At 48.5% G+C, this 18,589-nt stretch overlaps 1 protein-coding gene across 2 annotated transcripts in view; it reads right to left on the bottom strand.

Annotated features, from left to right (window-relative positions):
• Positions 1-8,066, bottom strand: part of SLC6A13 (solute carrier family 6 (neurotransmitter transporter), member 13) — a 29,613-nt gene extending 21,547 nt beyond the window's left edge. The window contains exons 1-4 of one of the 2 annotated variants that reach the window (XM_010184874.1): positions 7,853-8,066; positions 3,436-3,570; positions 2,271-2,411; positions 1,583-1,667 (exon numbers count right to left, since the gene is read on the bottom strand). In XM_010184874.1, coding sequence (XP_010183176.1) covers positions 1,583-1,667; positions 2,271-2,411; positions 3,436-3,570; positions 7,853-8,066 — 575 coding nt within the window. The remainder of the gene's footprint in view (positions 1-1,582; positions 1,668-2,270; positions 2,412-3,435; positions 3,571-7,852) is intronic. The other variant, XM_010184947.1, reaches the window with a different exon arrangement.
• Positions 8,067-18,589: the final 10,523 nt, after the last annotated feature.

An 18,589-nucleotide genomic window follows, 5' to 3' on the forward strand; every position in this document is an offset into this window, starting at 1 on the left:
TCCGGATGTGAAAGACCGTGGTGCAATCCCAAAACCCCAAGCCTGAGACAGGCAGAGAGGGACATGCACTACCCTAGAGCCCAGCAGCAATGCCTACCCTGCTGCAAAGACAACAGTTGTCCTAACATAAAGGCTACACTCCTGAAGAACTGCAGTCTAAGACACATTGCCTCCCTTCCTGCCCCACAGCCTTGTGGCGGATAGAGAAGAAGAGAGGGGCTTGAAAAATCAGCCTGGTCCACCAGATACGTTTCATCATGTCAGTCTTTCCCTGCTTCTAAGGACATGAACTCTGTAACCATTGGGGAAAGGGTGCCAGTGGAGCGTAACTAACCGGGCACTGCACTGTGGCCAGAAGAGGCCCCAGACGTGTACCATGAGCCCACCGGCAGGTCAGTGTTTCTTGAGGAAATGGCAGCCTCTTACCTCCCCCACCAGGGAGGGCAGGAACAGATGCTGCATCGGAAGAAATGGAGGGTGGAAATTCCAGTCCCATGTGCTGATTCCCCAGTTACACAGGGGTGGTCACAGCAGTGATGGGAACATCAACTATTCCAGCAGCCAGGCTCAGGAAAAGCAGACTAAAACAGGCCACCACCTCATCATGTGAGCAACAAGCAGAGGGAGAGCATGGGCTCAGGGAGCACACAGGAGACAAAGAAAGCATAAAAATTTTGAAATTTAAGAACTGCATCCCTGTACTGAGCCAGGAGTGACCCGGAGGTACTGTGTGCTCCACAGCAGTGCTGCCAAGGGCAGAGCCCTCCATCCACAGCAGCAAAGGGGTTACTTGCTGAGTCTGTTAGCCAGGACTCAGCACTGCTGAGTGCATGCTTTCCTAGGAGATGCTGAGGACCATCAGAGGTCCCAAGCCAACAGGCCTATGCCTTCACGCCAGAAATAAAGATGCTCTGTACCTCAGGGTAGCTAATGCAAGGAGAGAAAACAATGAAAATGGGGGAGCAAATTTCACCATGAAGTAAGCTGGCCCCAGCACTTCATTTTGGTGAGCTGCTCTCCTCTAGATATTTTGCATACTAGTCACTCCAAAGAAAAACCATCCCCTTTTAATTTTAATCTTTAAGAAGAAGACTAGTCCTTGTACAAAAGTCACCATCAACTATGTCATAGCCTCCCGGGAATGTGCTGGTATCACACAGTAGCACAGATTCAAACGAAAGATCATAAAATCATAGGATGGTTTGGGTTGGAAGGGACCCTAAAGATCATAGTCCAACCTCTCTGCCATGGACAGGGACACCTCCCATTAGGTCAGGTTGCTCAAAGCCCCATCTAACCTGCTTGAACTCATATAGTGCACCACAGGGCTTTAAGGCATCCTCTTCAACAGCTGAACCCACTACAGCTTCCAAAACATGCAGACAAAACATCACAGAGCAGCAGTGTTACCCTCACTGATGGCACTGCCCCTGATACTCTTCACCTTGTCCTGCCTGGCTTCCTCTCTTGTGTCTCTTCTGGCAAGGATGGGTTAATAGGAAGTGCCACTGCAGGGTTTGTTCCTTGCCCAGGGAGGGTATGTCCCATAGGAAAGGTTGGCACAGGTCTCTACTTTACTTACTCCCAGAACTCAATGACAGGGGAGGTGGCATTTTCGCTGCTCACATTGAACGTCGAGTTTGCCTTCTGGAGCTCCATGCAGTTCCCTGTGGGAGAGGCCCAAGGAGAAAGGCAGCATTAAGTAGCAGTGGCTGGAGTATCAGAAACATCCCTCCCTTTCCATCCACAGTGTCAACACTCATTGACATTGACTCTGAGACAAATTTTGTATAGTCCCAAAAATACACAAAAGGAGTCCTCTCTAGGGTAAGGCCGCAAGAAACCCAGGACTATTAGGACTATGGCATTTAATTTTTCCTTCCAGCAAGCATAGCAAGCAGTCCCAGCCAGCATTTGGTCTATGGCTAAAATACAGGACAGGATGACTGGAAGATGCCAAGAAGGAAGGTGCCCACAGTAGCTGGAACGCAGAGCAGGAGCCACTAGGGAGACCTCCACTGCATGGCCCTCCTGGGTGCTGCAAGTGTTTGGGCAGTACCAGCACTGGTGCTCTCTAGCAAAGACTCAGATCAACCAAGCCTCCTCCCCAAAGTGCCAGCAGCACTGCAGTGGCCTGGCACTCCCCTCCCCTATGACCAGTGGTCCCTCCACACAGGGGTGACCCACTCTCCTGAGGTTTGTCCCCGGGCAGGAGCAGCTTTCCCTCAGCCAGGAGCCAGTGGAGGACTGGGAGGGGTCCCTGCACCCACCTGTGTTCCACTCGTGGTCACAGCTGCCCCAAGGGAGGTCGATGGTGAATGAACTGAAGAGATAAAATAAGGCCCAGGCCAGGACAATGATGTAGTAGAAGTTCAGCAGTATGACGATGACCTGTGAGGCGTAGCCAATTCCTGCAGAAAGCGAGTCCCAAAGGCCAGTGACCCACACACCAGGGGACGGGAACAGGACTCCCCTTAGGTGCTCACCCAACATTTTCATCTGCTGTTCTGCATTTGGACCATGCTGCCAGGTGGATACCAGCAGGGCAGCCACCAGAGCCATCATGCCTTCCCCGAAACCAACCATGCCACATCAGTGGGGATCTATGCAGGGACCCTGGAGAACCCCTCTTCCTATCACCCCACCTCCACCTTCCCTGGTGAAAGGGTGTCAAGGGGAGGGAGTTTGCGCAGGGTATCGGCAGATTATGGTTGGAAAGCCACCCAAAGGGAAATAAAAATCTGTGACATTGCTCCACCTGCTGAATAACACCTCTTATACCAAAATTCACTATTTTGTTCGCTCATCCTTTTTCACTTTTGTCTGGGAAGCTTTTGTATTAACATCACACACCTTCTGTAGGAGTTGCCAGAGGAGCATCTAAAGGTTTTGGTTCATGGCGGGAAAGCAACTGAGACTTCCAGAGAAATCACAGAAAGTAGCTTGAGACAGGATAATTGTGCTGAAATCATGCCAGAAGTGGATCTGACAGCTAATGATTTATTAAGACAGCTGATCTCTCACCACTAAGGTTTTAAACCATCTGCAAACTCAGGAAAATTACATAGCGTTGACTTAAAATATACTATGTTTTAGGTTCCTTATAACCACCAAAACCATTTTCATTATCCAGCTCTTGGATGACAACCTTGATTGGGTGCAAAACTTCTAGCCAGAGCCACAGCCATGAAGAAGAAAGCCGAGATGCAGGGCAATGATGGGAACTGTTTGTTGAGAAAGGCAGTTAATTTTTCCAGCATTATTTTGGAAAGGAGGCAGCCACTGGCCCTCCCAGGCTGGGATTCCCAGGTGTAGGCAGCAGATATGCGAAGGTACGTAATGGTTCAGGCTGTGAGGAGAGGCATCACTGCTCATGACCCCAGGACCTCGCAGTCCCGCTGGCTCACCATGTCCTCCCAGGCTCACCTCACTCACCTTCGAAGAGGGGACAAATCCTGCGCCAGGCTGTCACCCCTCCCTGGCTGGTGTACTGCCCCAGCGCCGTCTCCAGAAAGAAGACAGGAATCCCGCAGGTGAAGAGGAAGATGAGGTAGGGGATAAAGAAGGCACCTAGCAGATTTGAGAGGCAGATAAAAAAAAAATAAGCCCCATGAGGTGACTGAGGTCAGGCCATCTTCAACCTGGCACTAGACAGGTGCCTCCCAGCGAGGACAGCCTAGGAAGGATGGGGGCTGCAGGGGTGGGAAAGCCACAGACAAAAGTGCCAGGAAAAAGGGTTTTTCTTCATGTTTCATCTCCCAGACAATGGGGAAACTCAACATTTAGAAATGAGAGGGAAAGAAATATTCTAGGCCTGTTTTTTGCGCAAAAAAGAGTAAAATCTGTTCTCAATAGGTGTATATAAATACAGGAGAACATCCAGCTGTAAAACCATTGTGATCAAGTTGGTGACTCTTTTCATATTGATTATTCTGAATGACTGTGGCTCGCAAGCCCATGACAAGATAACACCACCAAGGCACTGAAGGGCACATAGAGAATGATGCCTTGACCCAGTCTGTGGTTTTGCTCAACCATTTGCTCACTGAAATGCAGCAGACAGACAAACAAAAACCAAATAGTGCAGGAAAGTATGTATCAGCAGCCATGGCTGCCCTCCTGTTCAAGCCCTGTCATGAAACCAGGCAGGAAGAGTTAAAATACATCAGGCTTTTGATTACTCCAGGCTAATGTTAAATGCAGTAATGGCTTTTACTCCATAGAGCAGAAGAAACAACCCTGCAAGATGGTCCACCCTCCCTGCTGCATTCATGTGCCACTGAAGCTGGTCAAGTCCTGCTGCAAAGGCAGGGACATGGGGAGCCGGCATGAAAAGGGGTCACCCTGAGAGGAGAGTGGCAGCTGAGCTGCGGCAGGCTCAGAGGTACCACCCCAGCCAGCCACTAACTGCGTTTTCCATGTATAGTCTTTTTTTGTGCCCGTAAGATGCTAACTGGCTCTGGGTCAGGTCGGTGGGAGTGTATGGGGAATAGCAATCCCAGTGCACAAGTAAACTCAAAACCCAAGAGATTTCATTAAGAAGTTTAGCTAGCATGCAGGGGCAGGGAGAGGGAAGAGGAGCTTTAGGGACCGGCCTTTAGTTCCACCCCACACTCATCCCAGTGGGGTACAGAGCCACAGCCCTTCTCTCCCTGCAAAAAAAGCAATCAACATAATAGACAGAGAGAGCATCTTGGCAGCTCCCTGTGGGCAAACAGCAGCTGAAGGGCAGGATGCTGATATCTGGCTGCCATGGGGGAATGACAAGCATCTGCCCAGATGCTCTCCCTCTATCAGCTGAAAGAAATCAGTGAGGGCAAAGGGCAGGGATTCTATCAACACCATCCCCTCAACTCCCAGCTTGCATGCAAACATATAATCATAAAAGTGGAGCCTATTTCCAAGAGATGTTATTCTAGTACAAAAGTCTGTATTTACTAAAGTGCAGCCAGGGGAACTCAGGGGGCCTTTGAGGTGGCAGGTCGAGCTCTCCAGCACAGGCTTCCCTTATTTGCAGCCTGCAGTCTGGCCTACAACCTTCCTCAGCATCTCTGGTTAGCTCAGGTTTCCAGCAGGTTTCACGCTTTGAAAGTGTCACTAGAGGGTCCTGACATGCGGGCTATGAAATGATGCAAAATTATGATGGGGCAAAGGAGGAATTTGGAGATACGTTTTGGCTATAAGCTGTGATCTGCTCTGTTCCCCTTGCCCCCCAGGCTGGGGGGACAGGCAAAGTGGGACGTTCCAGACACCAGCCCCACCACCCCAGGAAAGAGCGGCAGACAGGATGGCCTCTTGGAAGGGAAAGCAGGAAGTGCTGCCACGTGTGTCCCCACCACTTCAGACCTTTTCCCCTCTGCAAGTGCAGGGATGGCAGTGGGCTCTTGGGACTGGGTGATTTGGGGAGCAATTCAGGGGATAAGGCACTGGCAGGGCCCTCGGGACCAACCAGCTTGGGGAGCGCTGGGGAGGGGGTGCGGCACCGACAGCCACACCACCAGACAGGCTTCCCCAGTATTTCCCAATCAATGGGGCCAGCCTGCCCAGGGAGGGCCTGACCCTGCCACAAGAGGTGAAAGCAAGAGTGAGCAAGAGAAAAAATAACATTTTTTCTGCTTTCCCCTCTGCCGCCACACATGCTATATAATAAGACCTTGCTATCAAAAACTGAGCAGTCAATACATAAGGGACTACTAATTCCTTTGTAATGTGGAAATATCCCTACAGAAATTAAAAGTGACTGGCTGCCCCACTTTGCATAGCTCAGATTTTGCAGATACCTTTTTTCTGTGAAGAGTCTGACTTATTCAGGGCAGCAAAGCAAGAGCTGAGAGCAGTTATCACCACTGCCTGCATGCAGTTCAGTGGGGGAAGAAAAAGTCGGGCAGTGGGGCAGAGCTATTTCAGTTAGATAGTAATGCTGGCAGAATAGTAAATGGCCATGATTGACCCTCACATTTATTAAAGTACCAGAGAAGCAAGTGTGTGGACCAGCCTTCCCAAAGGAGTACAGTACAAAACCTCTGGCAGCTTTTAAAATTAATCTCAAGGCATTACAAGATATGTGGTACAGCACCAGTCAGGGCAGCCTGGGCTCCACAAAGCAGGAGGGAGCTGTGAGTCCTGCACAGCCTCATCACCCTGCCCTGCCTCAAGGAAAGCCACACAGGAAACTTTGTCCTCTCTGCACAAGAGTCTCATGGCCCATCCTTGCTCCAATCTCATGGGAAGGGGGAGCCAGTGATGAAAAATTTGCCTGAGACTTCAAATCCCTCACAGCCTCTGCTGCTTCATGGGGCTTTGCTAATTCAGGCCTGTTTCTCAGGGGAAAAATAAGGCTGAGAAATCCCTCTGTGTCTTGCCTCTGCTGTCCACCCACACACACCAGCTTTCATTGCCCCAGAGCCCTCCCTGAGTTCTTCCTGGGCTCACCCAATACAATGGGTGTCAGGATAGGGTCCCAGTTCCCACTCCCCTCAGCAGGATGGCACCCGGGAAGGATACAGCAGTGGGAGCAGACACAGCTCAGCAAGCAGCCAAGCAATGTTCCCCATGGAAAAAGAAAACTCAAAAATTTCCTTCTTTTTTGAGAAAGAAAATACTCAACTACCTGGTGAAAAGAAACAAACACTGAGCAAAGCAAGGCGTGAAAGTAGCTAAACAACAGTTAATCCTCTTTTATGCCACTGGGATGAAAGCAGTTTAGTGAGGCCCATGAGACTACCCCAAGCTCAAGCCAGGGGATTTCAGCCCCAGGTCCCCAGTCCTTGCTCCCTGCCAGCTCCCAGCCAAGCACCATTTCCCCTCTCTCCTACCCTTCCGGAGAGCCCAATTAGCAACTAATCAGCAGAGAAAACAACTCCCTCTCCTCTATGTGCCACCAAGCCAAACTTGAAAAGTGCTTTGAGCTTTCATTTTTTTAAACAGTTTCCTCCTTTAAAAAAAGGCAGCACCAAACTAAAAGCAGGGACAAATGTCTATAAAAACCCATGGCAATCCTCCACCTGAAAAAGCCAGCCCAGCTCCATTACTAACAGCACCAGTGTGCCGGCACCTCACTGAGCTCTCTGTCTCCATCAAGCACATCCATCTGCACACCCAACAACCCTGCCATGTAGTTCCCCTCTCCCACACGCTTGGAGCTCCGGTGGATGCTGTGAGGGCAACGCAGGGGCCAGAAAGTGTGCTGCACTTCTACACCAAGGCAAGGAAAACCCTCTCACTCTGGCCTGTCCCTGCCGTCTGGCTTCAGCACAAGTTCCTGAGGGATATCCCTCCATGACCAGACACCGGACCAGGACCTGTGGTCAAAAGTCTCTCAGAGGCTCCCTGAGCCTCCAGGAGATGTTGCAGCTCCTTGCAGCACCTATAAGGACTGCAGTACCCTGCAGCCTCCTGCACTGCTCCCTGCTGCATTGCAAGACCTGTCACCTTGTTTGCACAGCGCACCCAGTGCTCCTCAAGAAAGAGGTGCCTGGGGTGAGTCATGCTGCTCAGAGACCCAAGTCCTCCACCTGGGTCCTCCTGCCTCCCCAGCTGATGGCCACCCGCTTTGCCAGCAGGACCAGGGCTCTGTGCACTTTGAGGAAAGAGAGCCACCAGAAACTCTGGGACATGACCACTTGATCACTCACTTCCCACCAGGTCAAAGCAGCCCCTGGCAATGGCACAGATAGTGGCACCACACCAGCAAGTTAGCATCCTGTCTTCAGACTCAGCTTGGGCATTGCTGAGAAGCTGCTGCCAAGGGTGAGCAGGGCCAGACACAGATGTCTCAGAGGCAGGAGGGACCACGGAGGAACACCAGTGAGCAGGCACCCCTGGGGCTGGCTGGGGCCAGAGCTGCACTTACCTCCACCATTCTTGTAGCAGAGGTAGGGGAAGCGCCAGACATTTCCCAGGCCGATGATCTCCCCAGCCACGGACAGGACATACTCCAGTTTGTTGTTCCACTGCCCTCGCTCCAGGGTCTGGTCTTCCTCCTCCTCCTCCTTCTCCTTTTCCATGCCAGGGTGTGTGGGCACCGTTTCGCCATTGCTGACGGCACCAGGGACTCTGTAATCCATCCCACCTTCAGAAGGAGTTTCCTTCGTTATGTTCAGCACAAGCCATGAAACGAGGCAGAAATTTGGGCTACAGGAGGCAAGAGAGGGGAGAGGACACACACGTACACACTCACCAAACCATTCTTCTCTTGCTCCTTGTACCTGTTCCTGCTGGCAGCAAGGTGCTAAGAGCATGCATGACCTTTCAGTGCTTAGTCCAAAACCAGTCCTTAAAAGCCACTATCAGTTTTATTGATTTTGACTCCTCTCAAAACACGCCTGCTTCTGGAAGCCTATCCTCTATGCGCAGCATTACACAGAAGTCCCAGCGGCTCAGCCTGGCTGGAGCTCCCACAGCAGCAGGTACAGGGAACAAACTTAGGGCTGGAGAGGGGTGAGAGCAGGATCAAACACTTGACAATATATTTTAGAAGAGTTTCTCTTGCCCCTTGTTTCTTCTTACCAAGGTCTAGTTTTACAGACCATGCAACAAAACCCATAAAGCACACAAAAGTCCTAGGTTTGGGAAGAGGACAAACTAAAATAAGAGGGAAACAAATTTCTACTTTCAGTGGTGGCAACTATTGCTGGCAACCTACTAGACTGTGAGAAAAGGTGGTTTTTTTAGAATTGTCCTATCCTTCTAATAGCAGGAAAAGAAAGGGTTCAGATGCCATAGGCACATGAGATCTCTCCTCTTCCAGGGTCTGCCCCTCCAAATATCTGCCCATTGCCTGCAGAGGCTCCCCCACAGTACCACTCTCAGGGAGCTTTGGCACCATTAAACCTTCTTCTGCCTCTACACAGATCTCCACTAAGAGAAGTAGACAATTGACACAGAGAAGGTGGGCACTTCTCCCACTGTCCCACCTTCCTCCAAAAATGCCTGAGAGGACACCTCTCCTCCCAGGAAAACCAGGGCATAGCGTGACTGCTGGAGCCTGACAGCACAGCGAAGAGACAGGCATGAGTGGCACCAGCTCTGCTGCAGCCATTTAGGAGTCTCAGGGGGTGTTTGAGGCCATCCCTTGTGGGCAAGATGCCGTCCTGGCCACTGAGACCCATGGGGCAAAGAGTAAGCAATGCTGTTCCCACCAATACCAGGTGCCAAAGCGGGGATCGCTGAGGCCCTCATGCCAAGGAGGGCACCTTCTTCCACACAGCGCTGGCCCTCAGGCCCACTCATGTCCTGCAGCTCCCCCAGCCCAATCTAGCACTGCCTTTCATTCCCACGCGCAACTCCCTCGCCAGGAGAGCAGGAAAAGGCACTGACAGCAAATGACACTCTCCCGCATCCGGGGAGAGGAAAAAAAAAACAAAATAGGCAAAGCAGCACTTTCAACCTCTCCCCTCCCCCTACATAGTCCCCTATAAAACACTTTGGGACGTGAAGAGGAGCAGGAAACACTGGCAGCCTTTTGACAGCAACCACAAGGAAGGACGGGGAGGACCCCTCTACACTAGAAAATTATTAAACAGGCAGAAAGCACACCGTGACCTCTCATCCACAGCAGACACGGGTGGGTGCAGGGGGAGCAGGGCAGAAGAAAATGAGGGGAGAGGTGTTACCTTGCAGATGGTGCTGTCAGGACGAGAGCCGACGGGAGACGCAAAGGCAGGACCAAAAGGTGCTGGCTATTTAAAGTGTGGAAAGAAAAATTCAGCGGTGGTGTAATCCTAGACTTCGCCCAACCCACATTCCTTCCCCCACCCCCCAGGGCTGGACAAAAACCTACACATGACTGATTTCATGGGCAGTGCGAAGGGGCTCGTTCCCCCTGCCTGTGAGAAGGGCTCATGCCGCCTCCACCACTGCTCTCCTTTCCAGGCTGGGACCACTCGGCTACTGCTCAACATCATCTCTTTGCCAAACACTGTCCCTGGAGTCACAGCAGAAAGGGGAGACCACCGTGCACAGGTGTCCCTGCAAAAGCCCTGAGACCTGCTGGAAAGAGGTAAGAGCCAAAACACAAATTTGTTTGTGAATTCCCATCATGAGGTCCCTCCTTTGCAAGGAGGACATGGGCACAGGGTCTTGCATCACAGCCTGACCCACAATGCCCAGCGGGGCAGCCAGGCTGTGCCATGGCCAGCAGCAGTGGTGGGCAGCAGAGCTCTGAGCTGGAAATGAACTTCACTAAACTCTCTGTTGCTTCTTACTAAGGGACCAAAACAGTGTTATTCAGAAATTCGGCAGGTTGCAAAGTCTGTCAGGGATTTTTGCCTCTGGTTTTTCCCAGGAGCAGCACTGCCCCATCCCAGGACATCACTCCAGAAGATGCCATGGAAGCAAGCAATCAAGCAACTGATGAAAAATCACACAGCAGGGAGAAAAACTGCCCCAGTTATGCCTACCCAACACCAGGCTGCAAAATTAGCCGTGGCTTCTTGGGAAGGAGGTTTTGGGATTAGTGAAGGTAGTTACCTGACAACAATAACTCTGTGCTTTGAGGCCACAAAAAAGACAAGACAGGATATTGTTCATGGTAGATGTGTTACAGCCATGGTGGTCCAAGGATACAAGTGAGGCAAGGTTTTAAAATATTTTTATCACGTCTGTTGATTAATATCTGGGGCAAGAGAGAACAAAAATAACAACCTTTTGGGTTCAGTGTCCTTGTATCAGGCCTGCAAAACAGCAGCAAAACCTGTGCTATGAACAGGCAGTTTGAAAAGGCATTAGGAGAACAACAGGAATGAAGCAGCAAACACTGCGGTGTCACCACATTAATCTATGGTGTACCCACACAGCATTGGATGTCTTACAGGAGAAACAAGGACATGGAAGAGGGATGGGCAGAGGTAAGGAATGGATCCAACCAAGGAATGTTCAAATATACAACGACTCCTTGTCTCGGGAAGAGATGTCTAGGATAAAAAAGAGAGTGACAACAGAGGTCTAGGAAACAAGGAAAAGACAGAGAAGATGAATATATCATTCACTGCATCTCATAGCACAAAAACTAATGGCATCTGTTGAAAGATTGAGATTTAAAACAAAAGGAAATACTTTTTCCTTCCACTGTCCATAATTAATTAACGTGGTACCGATGGCCATTACCACAGAACATAAGGAACTAGGCAAATTCACAAAGGGCTGCTCCTTCACAGCAGTGATTAAACAGGATGGTCCAAAAAAACCAGCTCCAGTCCTCAAACCAGCAATTACTGGAAACCAGGGAAGTTGTTCCAGTGGAGGGACTATGGGATATGGTGAGAAGCGGAGAACATCCCAGCACAGAAACCAACTTACAGTGAATAGTGTAGTTGCTAAATAGTTAAAGTAAGGACACAGGGATTAAAAAACAAGAGCAAAGTCAAATAACCACTTGCCTTGTGCAACAAATTGGTGTAAGGAGAGAGGACATCAAATAAGGAAACATTTCTAGAGATTCTGAAAACTCATGTGCATCAGCATTGCTGCTTGAATATCCCTGGATAACCACAATCACTACAGCACACCTATGGCAATAATCTTATCAACAAGATGACAAGATAATTGGCAGGAACTAATAGGCTATGATAGAAAGCAGCGTAATCAATAAGAAACTATTTGACTTCCGCCCAGCAAGATAAGACTGAGCTGAACACAACAATAAGTTGAAAATGAAAACAAATGTTCAGTGTAAACATAAGCAGCAAGGGGAAATATTAAATCTACAAGTGCAAAAGCAAGCTGGAAAATCCCAAGCGAAGCATATTTAAAGTAAAACATCACTTTACATGTCTTCTGGGGCGATACAAGAAAAAGTCCATATGGTTGTAGGAGATGTTACTTGAGAGACTAAAAAAAAAGAAAATCAATCTTTTCACTGAAGATAAGAAGAGAACTAACAAATATGGCAAAGAATCAGTTGATGCTATAGAAAAAGATGTTTTCAATACACATTTTTAAATTACAGAAGACAAAGAAACCAGGAGGGACTTTAATAAGCCCATCAGAGGCAATGAAAATCTAAAATTAAAAAACACAAAGGATGAAATACCAATGTCTAAGATTTTGAGTCTGTAACCATATCTATTGCAAGTGGAAGACCAGAGACTGTCAAAACCAAATCCTTAGGAAACAGATTTGCAAGAAGCAAATAAGAGAGAGAGAAAAATGTATTGTTTGTTTGTTTTTTTAAAAAAGGAACAAGCCTAAATAACATGCATGCTGTAGTAACAGTAAAACTGTTGCATCCTGATATCTGCTGAGATAATGCCATTTAAAATTAGTTGGGTAGATACACATCTTTTATTTTATTATATTCATACTATATTTTATCTATTATGCTCAAGGAGAACATCAGGAAAGGGCTTTCACAGCAGCATTTGCCATCCAGACTTGGGCAAACTGAACCTCACCGGGTGCCTGCAGAGCATCTTCCTCCCAGTCCTACAAGTGCCGGCAAGCAGCAGTGTTGATGATGGTGCCCATTCTGCATTCACTGCTCTCATAACACCCCCCAGGATGGCACAAGGGGGTTATTTTGTGGGTGGCCTCCCCTGCTGGAGGTACAAAATGGGAGGCTGCCTGTTCAGTAACTCCCCAGAGCACAGGGCTGAAGATGGTGCCAGCCAGAGCAGCAACGCTCCTCCAGGCCTTGTCCCACATGGCTGGGCCATAACCCAGCATTTTTTGGGACAGCCGACACTGGAGCAATGCCTCCCCAAGTGGGTCCTGAAGCAGCTTCCAGGTGCAGGCAGGCTGCCAAGCTGCCTTTGCTGGGGCAGAGCAGCGCAGCACTGGTGCATGGGGCACAGGTGGTGCACAGCTGGTTTAGTCACTTCTCCTAAAACTATGTGGACTTTTTCTTCTATGGTTTTAGGAGATGTTACTTGAGTTACATGGTTACTGGAAGACATACAGGATCTCTTACTGCTCTGCAAGTAGCAGCAACTTTCAAATGAACTTATGCTCCCAACCCACCTGAGCACTTCAAGGAGAGCAACCAGGGCACAACTACTGCTGCTGCTGCGGTGTTCCTGAGGTAAAGCAGCCATCAGCCGCATCTGACCTTTGCTGAGCATGAAAAGCAGTTATGCTCCCCACTTTGGCCTCCCTTCTCTGTCCCTCTGTCACATGTGACAAACTGCCTCCATGTGTTTTGGGGCCGTGTAATCTTGCAAGCCACCTCCCAGCTTCCAGGAACACAATTTGCCGTTATACTATCTGAGAACCAAAGGCCAGAACAAATACAATGCGTTTCCTCTATCTGATAACCACCCTGCTACTGGCCCTTTCAGCCTGAAAATGTTATTCAGCGTTAGCGACTGTGTCTGTAGCAAGCAAAATTGCCACAAATGTGCACAGAAAGGGGATAAATAGAGACTGATACTGGCTGGTACATTACGAGAACCTGGAGACTACTCAGTGGAGAAAGAAGCCAAAGTAAGCACAAAGGCTTGACTCCTGCTTGAGCCACTAAGGCCCTTCCCAGAAAGGCACATATATTTTGAAACTACAACAGCAGGAGACAAAAGCCATTGCGAGAACCTGCAGTTCCCACAGTGACAGGAGATCCTACCACAGACATTTGGACAGCCTCATTAATATGCAACCTCTCTAGTGAGAACCCACTTCCAAATAATGACCTGAACGACCAGAATCCCAAGGTAAGAAAAACTCTGTCCCCACTGGACACTTGCAGAATGGCAGAGGCCTTGCTTTTGTGCCCGGGCTGTTTGTGGGGCAAGATATGACTGTGGACACTGTGCTCTGCATACAGGAGATAAACAGACGACGCTCCCATCCAGGGACCAGCTTGAACACAGGATAGCACTCTCAGAAAGCACAGCGCTGAGCACCCTCGCCTGCAGGTATTGCTGCCATGCCTCCCACTGCTCTGCACACAGAAGCTAAGGGTGATGCTTGCACTGCACTCGGTGCACAGGCTGACAGTGTGCTGGTGAGTCCCTCTCTACACACCTTTGATCAAAGGTCAGAAGTGGTAGAACATAGGGAAAAATAAGTTGCGACCCCAGACCTGCTTTGGCTACATTGTGAATTCTCAGCCACGTACAAAGCTGCTGATTCCCATCACCACTGTCTCAGATATGTCCAAAGGCAGTTTGGCAGCCTGCCTGCACCTGGAAGCTGCTTCAGGACCCAGAAGAGGATAGAAACAGCAGTGGTTCTCAGGTGTGCACTTCGCCATCTGGAACAGCAAACCCAACCCTAAGGCAGGAACACACAGGCATTTGTGTTTCACACACAAGCAGGAGTGCCCAGGCAGGCAGATCTGCAGTGCAAGTCTTATTTCTGCTTTGACTTCACAGAATCACAGAATGACTCGGTTGGAAAAGACCTCTGAGATCATCATGTCCAACTGTTCCTGTCTACCCACTAAACCATATCCTCAAGTACCTCATTTACCCGCTTTTTAAATACATCCAGGGATGGTGACTCCACCACCTCCCTGGGCAGCCTGTTCCAGCTTCTGATGACCCTCTCAGTAAAGAACTTCCTCCTTATCTCTAATGTTATGTCATATGTTATATGTTATAACATAACATATAATACAAACAAGAGTTGAGTAGCAAGCAAGGACTCCTGAGTCTGGAGTCTTCAATCTTTTTGCATCTCCTTCTGCCTTCCTTCCAGCTCCACCAGGTGCCAACAGTTCCTCAGGGCTCTTCCCTAGTTCCACTTCACCAGCAATTGGACAGCCTGAACAAACTCTTGCAGAGTAACTGCAGGAACAGAGCATGAGTACATTTTAGGAAGACGACAGGAATCACTGCCCTTCCAAAGACAGGTCATTGACCTCCTAATATGAAAATTGATAGTTTGCATCAAGAAAATAAAACTCATCAGTTTGTTCTTGCAACAAAGGAGCTAATGAGAAGGCATTTTCATATCAAGAACCATATGCCAAAGGAAATAATCATTTCAGGCTGGTAATAATAGCAGCACTTTTTAAGCAGGCCAGAAGTGAGAAGTATAAGATTGGCAAAATGATAAGGTACAGGGTAGACTGGGAGGGGGCAGAGAAGGAGCTGTATATTGGGACCATCAGGATGATGGTCTTTCCTTATGCTCTACACACCTTACTCTTCTGAGGTGAAGATGATAAATCTGAAACAGACTGCAGAAAGAATGAAATCAAAGCCACTGATGGGGATGGGATTTTAGATGCCCCTGCACCCCATCTGCCTGCAAAAGAGATATTCTGGCAGGAAAATCTTTTCTCAGAGGTCTGATAGGGCTGCGCTTGCTGAACCAATTCTTCCACAGAAAACTGATAATCTGGTTTTAAACAGGCAAGGTTTGGGCAATGTTCTCAGAGCATCTGTTCGTACTTCTTTACATACTCTGAAAAAAAGTAAAAGGATACTTTTTAATCCAGGAGACCTCCCTGGGCTGGTAACTACTCAGAATACAAAGTTTCCATTCTGGGAGAAAATCCAATAGATAGTCATTGGTGGACAGAATGAGAGAAAGTTTTTTAAAGTTTCTCAGAAATAAGTTTTCCAACTAAGAGATGACAAAATTAAAAGTTTGACATTTCAAAAATGGTCAATAATAAACAAGACAAGGGTTCAGTTTTTCTAGCTTCCAAAAATCAGAAACACAGCAGATTTTAGAAAGTCCCTGCACTGCTAGGAGGAGTTACCTCTGCAAGGTATCCCAGGCAGCCCTCAGCTCGGCACAAGGAGTGCCTCAACTGAGGTCCTGGGCTGGTGTGGTGCACAGGGATGCTGTACTTGGTGAAGCACCACCTGGGAATCCAGAGTCCACCCCCAAAATGCTGCCCTGTCACACAAGCACCCCTGCAAGGCTCTGCAGAGCATAACAGCTCCAGGCTGCTGCTCACCAGGAGCAGTTTGTGTCTCTTGCTTTGCTTTTGTGGTCACTGGCAGCCTGAGGCAGGGCTGGAAGAAGTGAAGGGACCTGTGCTGCCTGTCTTCTCTGGCCTTCCCCTTGACCACCCTGCTGAGGTCCCTGCAAGGTAGTGTAGGTAGACACTAAATGCAGTTACTTCTGTAGACAGAGAAAAAAAAGAGTTCGCATACTGGAAATATGCTTCTTACCACACATCTACTGAACTGGCTCACTGCTTGGTGGGGCTTTGAGATATAACACGAGCAAGACCTAGAGTCTAGACGTCTTTCCAGATGGATGAGATTCTGCCTAAAGCAAGCTTCACACGAAGGCTGATCTGTCTACAAGTCATTCCTGTTCTGGTGGTCAGTTGCAACATAGCATGGCACTGAATCTCTCTCTTTCAGGCTTAGACTTTTTTTTTGCTCAAAAATTTAGGTAAAGAGTCATTTGTGAGTTTTGATAACTTAAGGCAATCTTATTTTTCTATTGATGAGTGTCAGAGATGAAAAAGCTATGCCTCAAATTAGATCCAGCTGATGTCTGAAGGAAGCTAACCCCTCTCGTCAGGAGGAGGGATAGCAGTGGCGCAGGGGCTTGGTGTCCAGGCATTATGCACGGAGATACTGGCAAAGCCACATGCTACACAGAGTAGGTAGCTTCTTGGCACTGCTTGAGAGTAGCCTTCTTCAGAGAGAACAAGAGAGGTGCTTGCTGCTCACGTGCTTCACTCTTTCTCACTTTTGAATACCAAATTCCAAGCCACATTATTCTCTTGCCACCATGAAAACAAATATTGATGCCCATCTGAAATAAAACATACGAGGTCTGACTCGACCAAGAGGTCAGGAGAAACACAAACACAAGGTATTTCCATCATGAACATCAATTAATGAATTAATTGTTTTACTTCAGCCAAACAGGCTCAGAGCATCACTACTCTTTTTTGATAGAAGACACTTGATCGCCAGCCGTTGCAAGTTAAGGCAGAGGGACAGGTACTGTTTGCCAATCACCTGAAAAGTGCTGGAAATGTGGTTTCATTAAGTCAGTCGCATCCCAGATGTGAAGTTTTCATGGCAAACAAAGAAAAAAATGCAAGCATCCATAGTGATGTGTCCACATGGGGAAAATAATTAAAAATATGGAGCAAATTAATCCTTTAATCTTGGTATTCACCATAAATGGTATCTATGGGGGGCGGGAAATGAGACTGGTCTTTGATATTATTTACCCTACAAGTTTCCTACAGCGATGCTTGAACTGTGTAGCAGTACCAGCATATGCTCCGCTGCTAGAACAGAAGCCGCGGATTTACACCGAAGCATGTAAGTAGCCCTTTTTTCTTGCAGTCTAAATCTAATGGACATGGATGTAGCACTCGGCTTACTGAAGAGGAAAGATGGGGACTTCAGGAGGGAGCAACTTACTGTAGAGATAAAACAGGGCTTTGTCAGTGCAGCCACAGTGAGGATTCCAAGCAATGCCCCACAGAGCCCAGAGACTGCAAGAGCCTCCCCGTTTCCAGCAACCGGCTGCTTAAGAAGCTGGAGGATCAGCCAGGGCTGACAGGACAGCAGAAAGGCTCTAACTCACATGGAGGATGCTCTGTTTTGGAGGTGGTGAATGGCAGCTCCACACTACCCTGCAGAGGGGTAAGGAAATGCTGAGCCACAAGGTAGGGAAAGGCCTGGGGGGAGCGTTTGCAGTCTCACAGCTTCTCTGCAAGTAAGACAGGCAGCCCTAGAAGGGTGGGAGACGAGATGTGCCCTGCTAGGAAGGGAAAGCATCTGTGGAGGAGCAAAAAGAGCCCACAAAGGGGATGAGTCCTCATTTCCTTTGGCCTCACTTCCCTTGGAGCAAGGATTTCCCAAGGTGTAATGGGAAGGCCCAAGGGCAGAAAGCAGAGCACAGGAAGCAATCACGTTTCTTGGAGATCACCAGAGCTGAGAGAGAAACAAGGACTTAGAACAGCTTTTCCTTAGGACAAAGCAAAGTATGTTTCTTTCTGCGGAAATTTCAGGTGTTGCTTGTGCAGCAGCACACACCATACACTCTGTAAACAGGAGGTACACACACACAAAAAGTGCTTGCTTTCTGTTCCAACCAGGAATCTGACCCATCAGCTTCCTAGAACTGCCTTACTCAGCAAGAAAGAGGGGAAAAAAAATAAAAATCAACCTCTAAGTTGTGAATAGATTTTCTGTTGCTGTGTACTCTCCCATTACTCATTATTTGTTCAGTTTTGTGTATTCTCTAATTTTCTAACACCTCTAAATCCTCGGGTGTGACCATTCCAAGTGCATTCCTATCAGAAGCCAGGGAAAAATCAGTGCTCCAGCCTTCATTTTCCTGTGCTCACATGCAGGAACAGGGCAGGATCCTTACTATCTAATTCATAACCTGTCACCCATTCCCTTCTAACAAATGCAGCTTGCAAAAATACTGGAGATAAGAAAGGTCACTAAAGCATCATGAACACTGTGGGAAGCACTCTCCTAAACTCATTAACTCTTCTGAAATCCACTTACAAACCACTTTCTTCTGCATCCACAGCACATGGTAGTCCCGGGCTTAGGGCATCAGTGCCAGACTATGTCAGCTTTGTCCCTCCTTCACCATCCACAGGCACCAGGGAGTGATTACCAGGGAAGTCTGGCCACCCCCTGGGGCAAAAACTCTGGTTCTCCTCTGGCAAGCTACTCCATGGTCTCCTTTAATACAACAGTAATGGGGG

This window comes from Mesitornis unicolor, unplaced genomic scaffold (assembly GCF_000695765.1).
Source record: "Mesitornis unicolor isolate BGI_N332 unplaced genomic scaffold, ASM69576v1 scaffold8450, whole genome shotgun sequence".
Taxonomy (NCBI): Eukaryota; Metazoa; Chordata; class Aves; order Mesitornithiformes; family Mesitornithidae; genus Mesitornis; species Mesitornis unicolor.